At 46.5% G+C, this 17,557-nt stretch overlaps 1 protein-coding gene across 1 annotated transcript in view; it reads left to right on the top strand.

Moving 5' to 3' along the window:
- The first annotated feature begins 293 nt into the window (after positions 1-293).
- Lipc (lipase C, hepatic type) overlaps positions 294-17,557 on the top strand; it is a 131,204-nt gene continuing 113,940 nt past the window's right edge. The window contains exon 1 of the mRNA XM_036191739.1: positions 294-378. Within this exon, the coding sequence (XP_036047632.1) occupies positions 294-378 (85 nt within the window). The remainder of the gene's footprint in view (positions 379-17,557) is intronic.

Here is a 17,557-nt window from a genome sequence, read left to right as displayed (position 1 = left end):
ATTGACTGATTCTGAACTGTGAACTTGGCCCAAAAGGGAAAAAGACCTGGTGAGGTGTTTTATTTACAAAATTTATCACAATAAGAAATGCTTCTGTGGGTCAATCTTTTTGGAACTAGATATTGTTAGATTTGGATTGGGGGAGGCAAAGAAAGTGTCCAAACACTAGCTAATATGTTTTAAAGTTAATAATTAATGGGGGCCTTCCCCAACTGAGTACCAAGAAGCATTCTGGTCTCTTTAGTTCTAGACATTAGCAGGAAGACCTCAGACGCCAGGGTGAGACAAGAGACATGGGAAGTCCCTTCCAAGACCCCCTCTTCCTGGTTTTATGCATCTTTATCCAGTCAAGTGCCTGCGGACAAGGCTTGGAAAAAGGTAGGAATTTATCTTTTCTCAGAAACAGCTGTGGGTTTTTCTTTCTTAAATGCATTGCAGAGATTGACTGTGGGGGATGGAAATTGCTTCAGAGCACACCAAGTGGTTCTGTGAGTGGCAGCCAAGGCACCCAGCACTGTGTATCGCTTTATAAAAGGGACTGGATTTCCAAAGAGCCTCTCTGAAAGTGGGTGTCATCAAAGCCCCTGCAACTAGCAGTGCAATCTCTTTCAGGGGTGAGGTGGACAATGTGGGGGATTTCCTCAGCAGACAATGATCTGAAAGACTTGGGATGTTCCTAAGGGTTCATTTGGGTTCTAATCTGCTATCCGAGAGCGCAGTGTGCAATCAAATGCTCTGTGTTACTGAGGTTGTGAAATCGCCTTGCTCTCCCCAAAGAGAGAGGAATCTTGGTCCAATTTGTAGTCCGGTCGAAAGAAGGAATGTCATTGCATGTTTCCTAGTCTTTAGTTTGCTAACAACACTTTTTCCTGGACTAAAGAGACCAGCAGTCTACCTGTTTATTCTGTGGTTTCGTAAACTAGACTGATGGCCAAGGATACACTTACATGTTCCAACCTCAGGCAGATAGAGTCGGTTTCCTAGCTGAATGGTGCGTTAGATCAGCAAATGATGAGATTGGAATGACTGAACAATTTGACCAAATTAGACAAGGGTTTGGAACCTTACTTCTGGTCCTGTTGTCATCAAGATCTGGTGGTAGGGACCCAAATTGCTTTTAATTTTTATGGATGGATGGATGGATGGATGGATGGATGGATGGATGGATGGATAGATTGATTTGGAGACAGCATCTATGTAGCCCAAGCTGGCCTCAGCCTTGAGGTCCTTCTGAGCACTGAAGTAACAGACTTGAGCCTCTACATCCACCAGTCTTAGACTTTTCTTTCCTCAAAGGCTATGCTTGGGACTGGAAAGATGGCTCAGTGGTTAAGGGTCCTTGCTGCTCTTCCGGAAGACCCATGTGCAGCTCCCAGCATCACATCAGGTAGCTCATTCACAACTCCCTGTAACTCCGGGGATCTGACACTCTTCTGGCCTCCACAGACTCTGGCACTTATGTGATATACAGTTTGAGTTAGGGTTTCTACTGCTGTGATAAACGCCATGACCAAAAGTAACTTGTAGAGGACAGGGTTTATTCCAGCTCACATGTCCCGATCATAGTCTATCATGAAGGGAAGTCAGGGCAGGATCCTGGAGGCAGGAACTGAAGCAGAGGCTTGGAAGGAACAGTGCTTAATGACTTGCTCCTCTTGGCTTACTGAGCCTGCTTTCTAACATCATCACTAGCCCAGGAGAGGCACCACCCACAGTGAACATCAATCGTCAATCAAGAAAATGCACCAAAGACTTGCCCGCAAGCCCATCTGGTGGTGGCATTTTCTCAGCTTTAGTTCCCTCTTCCAAAATGGCTGTAGCCTGTGTCAAGTTGACAAAACTAGCCAGCACATGCACATGAGTACACACACATACACACACACACACACACACACACACACACACACACACACACATCTTTTTTAAAAAAATCCTATGCTTGCAGAGAGATCAAGAATTTTTGAGAATCAATGGCTTACTAATAGGGTGTGTACCTGAAAATTCCAGAAAGTTTTTCCCCTTATGAAAAAAGATGACTGTTCTTTTGAATTTATTATTTCATAGCCTACATCAGTTATTAATTCCATATTAATTACTTCCTCTTACTGATCATTTTGTGTGGCACATATAATGCTAGTATTTTGCTTAAATCATCTTGTTCTTAATGCCCTGTCTAAAAGTATCCCTCACATCATAATTTAGATCCATTCACGTAAAAATTCTGATGATATTTTTGCTTTGTATTTTTTATTGTCTTCAATACTTGAATTAAAATATTAAAGTATGAGTAAGTAGGATCAGTTTGTAGCAACAGCACTGAATGTCACTTTCTTGCTGTTCACCACATCTGTCAAAAGGGAGAATAAATCTGGACCCACAGAGCACATGACACTGCCCATCATGGTCAGCCTGAAGATGTGAGAACAGCTAAATTCTTATGGAAGCAGCGGGAGAATTATAGAATGTACTGATAGTTTTATCAATCTCTTGCTCCCTCTTTGTAGACAAAGAGAGACAGACAGACAGAGAGACAGACAGACAGACAAAGGGAAAAGACTAGGGACCAAAACAGAAGCAATGCTGTTTGCAGTTTTCAGGAAGAATGTTCTATATGAGATAAAAACCTACATAAAATGAGTCTGGAGAAAAGTTAGATGAGAGAAGGGAAGTAGTGTTGACCATCCATCTACTCAGTTACTAACTTTTATTGAGATTTACTGGATATTAGGAAATGTGCGCATTGGTGGAGGGCCAGGGATGAACATAATCTGCTCAGAAAGATGTCCGACAATTACTCAGATCGCTTTGTAACTCCAGTGTGGTCGCAGACGTAACAGAGGCCAGGGTGTGCCCTCAGACATCGACGAGCAGAGATGATTAGCTCAGGTCTAATCTACAGTGGATGGAAGTTGACAGAATATTATGGAGGAGTTGCTTTTTAATCCAAACCCCAAAGCTAAGTCTGGATGTAGACAGGGAGCATTGAGGAGGGGAGAGAATTTGAAATACAAAAAAAATCACACATGGCCAGGAAGGCCCCTCCTGATCACGATGTCCATCTTTATTCCCTGGGTTCACAGTGGGTCAGGTTTTTCTCTGCCTCTTGGCCAAGCATATTGTATTTGGTTTTTACTGAAAGGTATATCATTTAGTTATATAATAAAATATATAGAGAAAAACGTATATAGCAGGACATCAAACCTGTAGCTGCAGCACTGGGGAAGCTGAATCAGGAGGATTGCTGTGAGTTTGGGGCCAACTTGAGCTTTAGAGTGAGACCCTATCTCACAAAAGTGGGATGAGAGAGGGAGAGAGGGAAGAAAGAGTCTGTATCATAAATCCTCAAAAAAAAAAAATGCCCACAAACTGAACTCACACCCCCAAAGCCTGTTGCCTGTTGGGAACTTCTTCCTTGAGCTCTCTCGTGCCAGCCTTCTTCCCTTCGGAGTTGAGGACCATCCATACACTTCCATATCGCTAGCTCATTCATTCTCTTTGCTGGCGTCACTGTGTAACTACACTAGGCTTCATTCACCCTGCCATCAGGCGCAGGCTGCCATTGCTGCTGACACTTAGGACTTGGAAGTAATCCATGCCAAGTAGGTTTGGCCTTCCCCTCTCAAGCCCCTTCCCCCATGTCTTGGCACTGTCTGGATTTTTCTCAACAGTCCCCTAACCCTACTGTTTTTCTGGGTCCTGATTTATCCTGAAGCTGAGGGAAGTATCGCTAATTAACACTGGGTGACCTCAGGACAGAGGACGAGAGTCAGGAGGCCCCTGGTCCCAGGAAAGCAGAATTGTCTCTGCAGTATGCAAAGCCATCTGTCAGTATGGAATGGTACAATGTCCTTCTGGGGAAACTGCAGGGCCACCAGCATCCCATGGTGGAGCTCTCTAGCAAATGGCTCTCAGTGGGGTGACTTTGCCCTCCTGGGTACATCCAGCAGTGTCGGGAAGGGTTTTTCATCATACACCCTAGAGAGAGCACTTCTCCATCTTCCAGAAGGCAGAGGTGCCACAATCATCCTGCTGTGCACAGAAGGTCCCACAACAGTGCATCATGGGACCCACAAGGCTGAGGCCAATGAACTGATGTCAACATGAAACTTCAGGCTCAGTGGATAAAGTGCTTGTCACACGAACCATGAGGACTAAGTTCAAATCTCCATATAAAGCCAGACATGGTAGTGCACATCTGTCACCTCATCGCTCCTACAGGGAGATGGGAGATGGTGCAGAAGCCTCAACAGAAGTTGATTAACGCAGTATATGAAACAGTCAACACCAAGATCCGTCTCAAGCGAGGTAGAAAGCTGAGGACCAGAACTGAGATTGTCCCCTGACCTCCACATGTGCTATACACTCCCACACTCATGCACGTTCTACTTACGTAGTCTTGGAGCTCATCAGAAACAAGTGATTGTGCTCCACGTGAGCGTGTAGTGGCTCTGAATCCTTCTGTCTCTCAGGCACATTTTGAATCTGAACCTTCTTGGTTCTTAATACCCATCCCCACATTTAAACAGGAAGCTGAAAATAGAAGTGACAGGCTAAGGAGTACCAGGAGGAAACTACAGGGTCCACATTACTTCAATTCTGTTTCCTTATGAGATACCCATGCACTAGGATTGTTTTGTTTGTGTTTAAAATTGATGAATAAAACAGACTGTGAACTATAAAGTTTAATAATTTGCTTGGCAAGTAAAAATTTGAGTTCACACCAGAGTACTTCTATTGTATTTGAATATCTTAAAGTTAAAATTTAATCTTCTTTACAAAAAGAACTGTCCATTGCTTTAAAACTGAAGAATGAGTTGAGAAAATAATTACTACTTTTGCACAAATATTACTGAAAATATTTTTTATATTATGGACAGAAGGGAATTGGAATGATCTATCTATGTGGCAAGTCTAATGCATGAGGCAGCCCGCTAAGGGTAATGAAGGTCATCAGACATGGGCGTATGTTTTTCCTCCATCCCAGCACGGCGTACAGTGAGTCCCACTGGAGAAAATGAGTGTGGAACAGCTCATTCCCAGCCGCCTGTGCAAAGCAGGCACCTGCAGGGGCTGTGTTTCAGTGGGGTCTTGCAGGCTGGCATTGAGGGAGAAGAAAGCAGCAGGTTCGGAGCTGATAATGTGCATGTATCTTTCAAGCCTGAATATCTTCGGAGAGAAAATTATCTAGGGAGGAGGAGGGAGAGATGGAGATAGAGGTGAAGATGGAGGAGGGGGAAACAGAGGAGATGGTGATGGAGGAGGAGATGAGAAGATGGAGGAAGAAGAGGAGGAAAAGGACATGGAGGAAGAAATAGAGATAGAGGAAAAGGAGAAGATGGAGGAGAGAGGAGAGAGATCATGTGTGAGCACATACACTGGGCTAGTTAAACAGCAACGGACTGGAACCAACCACCAGTGGCCGGACCCCAGCAACTGCTAATCCACCTTAAATTCACATCCTACTACCAAAAGTTTCAGAACCTTTGGGGATTGGTAGTGATGATGGGATTCTGGAATAAATGGCTTATTATTGACCCTGAGATGCTCATAGCTCAACACTAGGGATCTTTATTCAGCCCAGGTGGTGGGTTTCAGAATCCCAACCCCTCCTGAGATAACACCTAGGCTGTGTGCAGGTGGTGTTGTGAGCAGGGGACAGAGGTTCTCTGCCTATTGGTAAAGGTTACCACTTGGTAAATTGTGAAAGGGACCTATGACCTCAAAAAGAAAGTTCAAAAACAATTTATCTTACTTCTTTTAAAAGTAAGTGCAAGGAAATTTGACATGAAATAGCAAGCAGGGATGAAAAATAGAATGGAATATCTAACATATTGATTCATTCTGTGAAAAGTCTACTTACTAGAGGTTGGAAGTTTGTTTGAAAATATAGAGTTTTAAAGCCATAGTGTGCTCTTGGGGGGCAGAAGTGAGATTTTTAATACCTAAGAATAAAGGAAGGAAGGGAGGAAGAGAAGGGAAGGTGGGAGTGAGAGAAGAAGTGGGAGAGGAAGGGAGGCAGGCTGGCTGCTGGCTCGCTAATTACCTACCATTAGCTTAGACTGGGAGGCATCTCAGAGGTTATCCAGCATGCGATTGGGTGTGATCCCCAACTGGGGAGGAGATAGGGTTAGCCTTGGGCTTGTCCTGACTAGAGGGTCACTAGGAAAGAGAGATCTTGCATGGACAATTCTGTCTCCACTCATCTTTGCAGGCCCAGCCAGCCTCTGATTCTGCCCCAAGAACTGTTAAATATTCCCCTCTCGAAACTACTATTAGAGGAGTTAGGCAGAAATGCAATGCATACCCCCAGATGAACACACCCACGGTTCCACAGCAGCTGGTGACCAGCCCCCAGCATTCTACAGAAATCCCCCTTCCTCTTCAAGAGACTCTCCTACCCGGCAAACGCCCTGGCCCTGCATGCAGCCCAGTGGGTCCAGAACCCTCCTGATGGGTGCCACTAGAGAGGACAAGCCACAGATCAGAGGGAAGACATGTGACTTTCACCCTGCCTGGCTCCCACAGGGACCTAGCACACTGTACAGGGAGCAACTGCAGTGCCGCTGAAGGCCTTGGGCCTGCAAACTGACCTAAAAAACACAAATCACCCAGAGAGCGCCCAGCCAAAAAGCCAAAATTGGGTATCTAGATTCCCGCTATGGTCTCCCCTCCCTCTGCCCTATTTAACACACCAGCTGCCATGCCGGGTACTCACAGGCGACTCAGCAGGAAGACAGGCTGCCCTGATTTAGACCTGGTCCACAGACAGAGCAGAGCAGTCCCAAATACATCCTCCAAGATCATATTTCTGACACCACACCAATGGAGTCTACATGGGGCAAAAGGGCCAGCAGCTCTCACTGCCAGGAAGGTGGCTGGTTCCAAGGACAGTGTCTATTTAAGAGTAGAGCCTTCTCAGTGAAGAACTGGGGTCCAGCCTGCTGGGGAATCGGGTTAGCTAGGGGTGGGCAAGATATCCAGACTCCTGTCAAGAGGCCACAGGCGCCATAGCTGGCCTTCAGCCGCAGTAGGAGATCCAATCTAGCATGGGGCAAGACATTGATAGGCATACTAAAGGATCCTGGAGTGCCTGCAGGGCTGCTCCAGAGAAGGTGCAGTTCTCAGGCATTGCCACTAGGGAGCGCAGTGATGTCTCCTTGGTCTCTGAAAAGCCTAAGCTTTTCGTTTAATCTACTATGCGCTGTTAATAATTCTACTACCAGAAACACAGTTTTTATTTTTCCCAATGGGGCTAGGGTTGGGGGAGGGGCCGGGCAAGAGACTCAATACGAGGAAGGGGTGGCCTCTTTGCACACATTTTCACCCCTATACTCCCATCTTCACATCCACACACATCAGCTCACTTTGGAGATCTGCACTCTGCTACACACTAGAGTGGTGTGGGTTTAGGAAAACATGTCCGTGACAGCACAAACCGTGCTTATGTTCCAACATTAGGTGAGAAAAGGGCAGTGTGGTTGAATGAATTTGTCTTGTAATTACAATTGTGTGAAACTATATTTATTTGAAGGGTTGGAAGGGAAGAAAATATTGGAAGAAAAATGTACTGTCATTGGGTTTATATCTGAACTTTTATCTCTTTCAAATTTGATGTAATATATAGTGTAGTTGCTTTAATGATCTGAATAAAAGTTTATCAGCTTCACCATGGTGGAATAAAGGGTTTGACCAGAACAGTGGGACTCGGGAAACACCTGGAGGATTTGTTAAGTAAGATTCCCAGGCACTGCAGAGATGGAGCAGAGGCTGGGAGTGTTTGCTGCTCTCTCAAAGACCCCAGTTCAATTCCCAGTACCTGCACTGTATGACTCACCACAGCCTGTAACTCCAGCTCTAGATTGATATCCTCTTCCGGCCTCCTTGGAGACTCCAATTCACGTGGCATGTGTACACGCATGTGCACACACAATAAATGAATAATTTTTCAAAAAGAAGTTTCTTTTAAAATAAAATAAGACTCCTGGTCCTCTACAGTGCTCTGAACTCAGAGGGCCTGGGGTACAGCTGGAAATTGGCGTTTTGAAGACATTCCAAGTGATGCTGCTAGCGTGCTGGCCATCCCAGTGCCTTTTCTGTTGCTATGATCAAATATCCTGACAAAAAACAGCGTAGGGAAGCTTACAATTATAGCTATAGTCCACCAGAACAGCAATGTTACAGTGGAGGGGCCCCACGCAGCTGATCACATGATCCCATAGTCAAGAGCACAAAGAACCGAATGCATCTGTGCGGCTTGCTCATCTGCTTGCTTTCTCTACTCTTACCCAGTTCAGGGCCCCCTGCCTAAGAAATGGTGCCACCCACACTGGGATGGGTCTTCCCACATCAGTGAACAATCAAGCAATCTCCACAGACATGCCCACAGGCCAACCTGATGGAGACAATTTCTCAGTCAAGATTCTCTTTCTTGGTGATATTAAATTGTGTCAATTTGACAGTTAAGAACTAGCCATCACAAGCAGAGGCCATGGAGACCCACTAGAAAACCCCAAACAGCCAATGGAGGAGCCAACCATCTGCCTCTGCCTCCTGCCTTCCAAGATGAACATTTCCTCCTGAAATCCCCCCCAAAGCAAATCTGCCTTCATCTCTAACTCCAGACTAAAAAGCTGGGAATCAGTATGTATTACTTCTGTCTACTGACCTCCCTCACCAGTAGCTGTGATGAAATTTATTTTTATCTATAATGGGCTTCTTTATGACATTTATGCATGTGTATAATGTGTTTTGATCATATTTCACCATCATTACATTTTCCCTTTTCTTGTCTTTCTTCCACCCTTGCTGATCCTCCTCATCTTCCCAACTTCTCCTTCGACGTGTGTGTGTGTGTGTGTGTGTGTGTGTGTGTGTGTGTATGTGCGTGTATGTATATGTGTGTATGTATGTATGTGTGTATGTATATGTGTGTATGTATGTATGTGTGTATGTATGTGTGTATATGTATGTGTGTATGTATATGTGTGTATGTATGTGTGTATGTATACGTGTGTATATATGTATGTATGTATGTGTGTGTATGTATATGTGTGTATGTATGTGTGTGTATGTATGTATGTATGTGTGTGTATGTATATGTGTGTATGTGTGTATGTATGTATGTATGTATGTATGTATGTATGTATGTATGTGTATGTGTGTGTGTGTGTGCTTACTCCAGTGAGTCTCATTAAGTTGCTTATAGCAGCATGGATGAGAAGTCACTTACAGGATTATGGTCAATTTGCCAGTGGCTTTATCACTGAAGAAAATGTCTCTCCTTCACACAGAAATCACCAACTAAATATAAATCCTCATAGAATGGTGGGCCTTGGGAGTTCCTCTCCTGCCTCCATAAAAAAAATAAAAAAATAAAAAATGCTGGTGGGCCCAGTTTTCCAAATCTACATTAAATCCAAGGTATTCATGAAAATAAAACATCTCCAAGCTGGAAAGAAAATATTTCTTGAGGAGGAGCTTCCGGGCTGAGACTCACTGGTGATGGCTAGACAGATTGTCAACACAGCAGCTCTGAGCCACTCCTTGCCACCTCTGAGAATGTGCTGGAGGACATTCTTCTCACATGTGCTGGGCAGGATCTGTGAGCTCTCAGATGAGAAGGACTGGCCTGCCCATAATTATGTAAAACTTTCTGGTGTCAGATGTCCCAACTCCCTAGTTCTAAAAGAAATCGACATAATGAAAAAAAACAAAACTACTGATTTTTACTGAAACATAAAATCAACAACATCCAATGGCAGCATTTATTGACCACCCACTGTGTCCCAAGCCCAGAGGTCAGGACAAAAATCACCATTTCCTTACAAAGCCTCAGTCTCGCAGAGCCCAGCCCCGTGGAGGAGTGCGTATGTAACTGTTTCAATTCACTGTAGTAAGTGTGCAAATTTATGTCGTGCTCAGAGTTCTGAGACAAGAATGGCCAGCCAAAAAGGCATTTCAGAGAAGTACTTGATTTATGGGGGGTTGTTTTTGTTTTTATGTGTTTTGAGTATTTTGCCTGCGTGCCATGTTTCATGCAGTGCCCAAGAAGGCCAGAAGAGGGCATCGGATCCTCTGGAACTAGAGCTGCAGACAGATGTGAGCTGTCAAGTGGGTGCTGGGAAGAGCCTCCAGTGCTCTAACCACTGAGCCCTCCCTCCAGCCCCTGATTCAAGTCTGGAAGGGAAAGAAGCAGGAGAATATTAGAAGGAAAAAGTATGAACCAGTCTTGACTTCGAGGGTTGAAAAAAAGGAACATGAAATTGAGAATCCGCAAGACTTAGGTATGGCCCAGAAGAAGACATAGTAAAAGAAGTGAGCAGAAGCAAGGACCTCCAAGCCCACCCTCAAGACCTTGACCCTGACCCTGGAGGCTGTTCTGCCCAGATGCAGACTAGCTTTTGAGAAGGGCGTGGAGGGCCTAGCTGCCTTCTCAGGCTGCCTGGAGACACTTATCTCCCAGCCTGGCTGAAACCCTGGCCACTCTCTTCTGGAGAGCAATGATATCAGCAGGCAAGGGCAGGGTCCTATACTCACCAGTTTTTTTAACCTCACTGGGCCCTCACACAAACATTTGGCTCTTCCTTCAAGGCAAGCCCCAGCTTTGGGCCGATCTCTGAAGTATTCTTGTTCATCGCTCTTCCAAACACCAAGTCACGGGAGGGATTCCCATGAAACTAGACCAGGATCACATAGGAATCTTCCATCTTAAAAATCCCTTACTGGGAAAAGAGAACCATGTGCAAATTTCACACTGTACTAGCTTACTGACCAGTAGCAATTTTACATTGGAACGTTCACTCCCGCCTGCATGAGCCCACTGAGTTCTCCCTGTAACCTGTAAACAATACTAGACAGGCACAAACAGCCCATTTTGCAGATGTCATTGCTTACCTACTGTCTTAGTGACTTCCCTCATTGCTGTGACAACAATACCTGACCAAAATGAACCTAAGGAAAGAGGGGTTTGGCTTTGGCTCATAGTTTTACAACCCATGTGTCAGGGACATGATAAAAGGAGCACAGGTCAGTTAGTGACGATGGATCCAGTCAGGAAGGACAGAGAGATGAACGCTGGTGCCTAGCTTTTCTTTTTTTATTCAGTCTGGGACCCAAGTCTATGTGGGCTGCCCACATTTAGGGTAGGTATTTCTAACTCAATGAACCTAGTCTAAAACCCCCTTACAGCCACGCCCAGGGGGTTGTCTAGGTGATTCTAGGCCTTGTCAAGTTGACAGTCTTAACCATCATACCAACTAAGGCCTTTGGAATACAACTGATATCATATGCAAGGGAGGTTTCTTCGGCTTACTGCAGCAGGAAAAGGGGAACCGTGGAGAAACCCTCCCTCGTGGGAGGAGTTGAGGCTGCTTAGAACTGGGCTTGTGTTGATGAGTCTACCAAAGGCCTGGTAAGCGGAGAAATTCCAAACTAGAGTCCATCAGAAGAGAAAGCAAATGTAAGGCCAGGTAATCATCCCTGACTAATTATTACACTGCGTCAAGCATGATCTCATGGGTGAGGTGGGAAGATGAAAGGAGGCTGGATTGAGGTTTGCAGTCCGAAGGACAGAACCCAGGGCATTGGGCTTGCTGGTCAACCCTCTATCACTGAGTCACACCCCCAAGTCTTGAGCTGATAGAGGAGTATTCATCACACATTCCTACAGTCAGCGGAGGGGATGATTTTGTGACAATTGTGGCCTCCACAGCTCCCCACCTCTGTCCTAACACAGACAGAGATGGAGGATCCTTCCATACCTGGTTATACTCTGTGGGTGTTATCTGCGCTCAGCTGGAGTCTTGGGGTCTGGCTGCCGGTGAGGTGGATTTTTTTGTTGGTTTCATGTTTTCTCACATAAAGGACTCCAGGTGATGTCTCCAAAGCCTCTTAGTACCTCTTCAGTCACTGCACAGGCCATGGCACGCCCTTCACTTCTAATGTTCTTGAGAAATGAGCCAAAATTCCCCTTTGCACTGACATCCAAGATGTCCTCCAGGAAATTCAGTGGTGATCATGATGCCAGGAGACCCCCATGCTCACCTCCCCAGTGGTTGTCATGGTGCCAGGGGACCCCAAGTGCTCACCTCCCCAGTGTTTGTCATGGTGCCAGGGGCCCCCAGTGCTCACCTCCCCAGTGTTTGTCATGGTGCCAGCCCCCCCCTCACCTCCCCAGTGGTTGTCATGGTGCCAGCCCTCCCCACCTCCCCAGTGGTTGTCATGGTGCCAGGGGCCCCCAGTGCTCACTTCCCCTGGTTCAGTATTTTATGTGACTGGGAAAGGGGAGCATGGAAGGGGAGTTCTGTGTCTAATATGACCATATTATGCCCTGACTTAACCCTGCATGACTCAAGTGCCTGAGGGCTTCAGATTCCCAGACTTGGGAGACAAAGGCATGGTTCTGTATGAACTGTACAAGCATTCAATGACCATTACACCATGTCTTTGTCAATACTCTCGGGACTAGACACACATCAGTTTTTGATGGAGTGCAAATGAGGAAAATTCAGATTTGATGCTTTTTGGGAAGGGGCTCTTATATTGCTTTAATGAAGTAGAGCCAAGATGTATAAAATGACAGGGCTGTTCTTTTTTAGATTTGTTTATTTTTAGTTTATGTGTAAATGTGTTTTGCCTATTTGTGCACATGTGTACAGTGCCCACAGAAGCCAGAAGAAGGCATACAATAGCTTGGAACTGGAGTTAGGGATGGTTAGTAGCTGCAACGTGGGTACTAGGAATTGAAATCAGGACCTCTGGAAGGGCAGCCAGTGCTCTTAACCCCTGAGCCATCTCTCTAGCCCTGGCAGCTACTATTTTTAAGACCTTCTCAATGTCTCAAAGGCTGGGCCTATTCCTTTCCCCTAATATATGGAACCACACTGTGAAATAGGTGTGACTGACCCTGTTCTACAGATGGGAATGTGGTAGCTCAGAGTCATGAAGTTATCTACTGTGAATAACTCAGCTAATGAGTGGCCAAGTCACTTGTCACAGTCAGACCTGTCTGACTCAGCCTTCCTGAAAGGCTAGAATTGCCCATCTGATTCCGCTTCAGTGTGGACTTTCCTGAAAGGAGACCTGACAGGAGTATCTCCCGGGGTCCCCGTGAGAGCACCTTCGCCTTCAGCTCACCCACCCTACTGTGTATGTCAGTGCCAAAGATCCTGGGACATGTTCTTACCCTCCAATGTTCAGCTGAGCCACTTAGGGGTGACAAGTAGAAACAACCTCAATGGCCCAGGAGCAAAGCCATCTACAAAGTCTCAGTCCTCCCTCAAAACTCTATCCTTGCCTGTAGCTCCCCGAAGTCAAGTCAGAACAAGGCATGAGCACTAACTCCAGAGGAAGGAGCAGACCTGAGTCAAGGCTGGACATTGTAGGCTGGTGTTATGGTAACCAAAGACCTCTCTAGAGGGTGCCACCCAAGAGTCCTCTAGGTTCAGTTCTACGAACTGAGCTGGGTCCTCATGGCCTCTGTGGCTTAGTATTATCCATATAACATGGGAACATCTGCTCTGAGAGTAGCCTTCTTGCCCAGTGGTACAACTCTCACAATTGTCCCATAATGAAGTAATCCCTGCCACCACCATCATGTCACACAGAGGGAATTAATGAGTAATCAGTGTCTTAGTTACTTTACACTGTGTGTGATAAAATACCCAACAAGCACCTCAAAGGAGAAAGGGTTTACCTGGGATCACAGCTTAAGGTTACAGCGCATTGTGAGGTGGCAGGAGCTTGACCACATTGTGGCCACAGCAGCTGGTCACATTGTGTCTACAGTCAAGAAGCAGAGAGCTATGAATGCTTGAACTTGCTCACATCTCCCTTTTGATACAACCCAAGATCCCAGCCAAAGGAATGGTGCCAGTGCTGTGTCTTTACAATTAGCCTTATCATGATAACCCCCATCGTAGACAGGTAAGAGTTGATAGGTGATATTAACCATCATAAGCAGGAAGGGAGCTGCCCAAGCAGGGGAAACTCCAAGAACCCTCTTAGGAAGGGTAGGTGGGGACCCACCTACCCACCACACCTGATAACCGAATGGCCAGTGTGACAGGAAAGTCCACATTCAGGATGACTGTGGATACTATCAACTTACACAGAGACAGAGCCATCCATGATATATACTAGACTCCAGCATGTTTATTGAAGATTCAAAGTGTTTCTCCACCAGAGCTGCCAGAACAAAGAGCCACAGGCTGAGTGGCTCACACACCGAAATTGAGTATCTCATGATTCTGGGAGAGAGACACTTCACGATCAAGATGTCCATAGGGTCAGCTTCTCTGGAGTTGTCTCCTCAGCTTTCTCATGACTTCCGCTGCCCCCTGCCCATGGTTCTATGTCCCATCTCCATCCCCCACCCCCTCCCATGAGTGTGAGGGTACATACACATGTGGACACGCAGGTACTCATACATATGTATGCATGCACAGGCCAAAGGACATCTCAGGCGTCATTCCACAGGTGCCATCTACCTTTTTTGTTGTCACTAAGAAAAGGTCTCTCACTGGCCTGGAACCCACCAAGTAGCCGAGGCTGGCTGGTCATACACCCCCATAGACTGCCAGTTTCTACTGATATTTCTGGTTTCCTTTTCAACTTCAGTCCTAGGGATCACCCCCAGTCCTTGTGTCTGCCTGACAATCACTTTGCAACCTGAGCCATCTCTCCAGCCCAGTCTTGTCTTCTAAGGGCACCAGTCACATTGGGTTAGGACCTACATCAATGACCTCATTTAGCCTCAAGTAACACTTTACAGGTCCTGTCTACCTAGCTATAATTTTCACATTCTGAGGTGTGCTGAGTCATTTTAGGTAATACAGACCCTCTGATCGGGGTCCTGGGCCACAAACTGGGGATGCTGTGGATGTCATAAATGTGTCTTTCTTCTCTTGGAGCTAAAACAGTGCCTGGGGAGAAAAGAGTCTTAGTATGTACGTGACATTGGAAAGAGGGTAGGAGGCCCATACTAGGGTCCTTTCCTGGCAGTGTGGGAAGTGATAGCCCAGCTAAATCACACAGGAGCCAGCTGGCAGCTAGTAGCAACTCAAGGAGGGTGGGCAGCTGCAGCCCCTTCAGCAAAGTGATTAAGACCTTCTGGCAGCTCCAGCAGTAACTGGAGGGAACCCAGGGAGGAGTGCTTATCTGGCTCATACTGAGGGTAAGTGATAAACTCGCCCTCTGGCCCAGACCCTGAATGAAGCATCAACTACTGAGGATGTGCATGGCGTGAACCCCAAAGCGTACTCCCTGCTTTGAGAGCTGTTTCTCCCACATAGCCTGTCTGCAGACAGGCTGTTGCCTACGCTCACCCAGCCTGGCCTCAGCCAAGGAGAAAGGGCCCAAGGCCAGTTGCCATCCTCTCCTGGAATGCCTTGCCTCCTCTCCTCCCATCCCTGCCAAGCCCAGAAGAAGGGTACAGTGAGAGCCAGCGCCCAAGAACATAGCAGGGCTTGAAGGGCACCCTCCCGCACTCTGGGCTCCTGTGCCTAGGCTGTGGGCTCCCTTCCACACTCGGGGCTCCTGTGCCTAGGCTGTTGGCTCCCTCCTACACTCTGGGTTCCTGTGCCTAGGCTGTGGGCTCCGTCCCACACTCTGGGATCCTATGCCTAGGCTGTGGGCTCCCTCCTGCACTCTGGGATCCTGTGCCTAGGCTGTGGGCTCCCTCCCACACTGTGGGATCCTATGCCTAGGCTGTGGGCTCCCTCCTGCACTCTGGGATCCTGTGCCTAGGCTGTGGGCTCCCTCCTGCACTCTGAGTTCCTATGCCTAGGCTGTGGGCTCCCTCCTGCACTCTGGGATCCTGTGCCTAGGCTGTGGGCTCCCTTCCACACTCTGGGATCCTGTGCCTAGGCTGTGGGCTCCCTCCTGCACTCTGGGATCCTATGCCTAGGCTGTGGGCTCCCTTCCACACTCTGGGATCCTGTGCCTAGGCTGTGGGCTCCTGGTCTGCCAGGGGCAAGCAAATCAACAGATATAAAACACAGAATCTGGGGAGACAGATCTGTCAATGAAGTGCTTGCCTCTTGAGCCTGAGGATATGGGTTCCACCCCCAGGACACATGTGAAAATAGGCAGGGGCGTGGTGCACACCTGTAATCTCTGAGGTGGAGAGGAGGACACAAGCACATCCAGGAGACTTCTTGACCAGCAAGCCTAACCTAGTTACCGAGCTCCATGCCCATGAAAAAAACAGTCTCAAAGGAGGTGGACAGTGTTTCTGAGGGTGACAACCAAGGTTGTCCTCCTCCACAAGCACACACCTACACATGTTCACATGCATGCACATGCTCACATGCTCACACACATACCCATGCTCACACCTACACATGCTCACATGCATATACATGCTCTCGCCCTCTCCCTCTCCTCTCTCTCTCTCTCTCTCTCTCTCTCTCTCTCTCTCTCTCTCTCTCTCTCTCTCTCTCTCACACACACACACACACACACACACACACACACACACAAACACAAATTCAGAGACATGATAAAAAGAAATAAAATGTAGATTCCTGAAGAAGATCCTAGAAAGCCCAAAAGAACGAGGTGTGGGGTCTACAGACCTAGGTTTGGGTCTCAGTTCTGTCAGCTTACCCAGGGGACTATGGGCCAACCTCTTCTAAGTCCTTGGACCTCATGTTCATTCATGATAAGGTGACCAGTGAGACACCCCCCCCCACACCCTCCGGGCTGTTCTGAGGCTGAAATAAGATGAAACACTTTGCAGTTCTTCCTTGATGCTTGTGAAACAAATATTTGCAAGTGTGTTTACCAAGTAGTCTGCTCCGTGGAACTCGCTTGATTCATGTACCGCCCCCAAGGTGCTTCCTACCTTTTATTGCAAAAGTGTTGAAATAGATAAAGAAGTTTAAAGGATGTTGAATTAGCATATTCCCTCCAGACAGTTCAGTAATTGTTAACACTTCCTTGTATTTGCTTTCGCTCTCCCTATTAGGGTGTGTGTGTGTGTGTGTGTGTGTGTGTGTGTGTGTGTGTGTGTGACTTGTAAAACCAACTGAGAGGAGCAGGAAACTGACATAGGAATGGGGACACACACACACACACACACACACACACACACACACACACCACCTCAAAGTTGTGGACATCACAATATTTGGATTCTTTTAAGTATATATGCTTGTATGGTGTGCATATGAATATACCTGTTTGCATGCATGTGTGTGCACTGTGCACATGATTGCAAATACATGTAAAGGCTCAAGATTGATATCAAGTGTCTTCTAGATTATTTCCCACCTTACATATTGAGGTAGGTTCTGTAGCTGGAAGTTTCCCTGTGTCCTGCTCAGCCCTGAGGTCCCACAGCTGCTTATAAAGTAATCACTCAGAGGCTTATATTAATTACCAACTTATGGCCTATGGCAGGCTTCTTGCTGGCTAGTGCTTTCATCTTAAATTAATCCATTTCTTTTTTTTTTAATATGAGCTTTATTTACTTTACAAAGAAAATAGTATTAAACTGCCATAAACAACTCCATTTATAGACAAAAAACTGCACATTGCACCAGCAACTTGCCCAAGA

The sequence above is a fragment of the Onychomys torridus genome, chromosome 7 (genome assembly GCF_903995425.1).
Source record: "Onychomys torridus chromosome 7, mOncTor1.1, whole genome shotgun sequence".
Classification (NCBI taxonomy): Eukaryota; Metazoa; Chordata; class Mammalia; order Rodentia; family Cricetidae; genus Onychomys; species Onychomys torridus.
The sequence above is the reverse complement of the archived record's forward strand: the minus strand, read 5'-3'. Positions and strand labels throughout refer to the sequence as shown.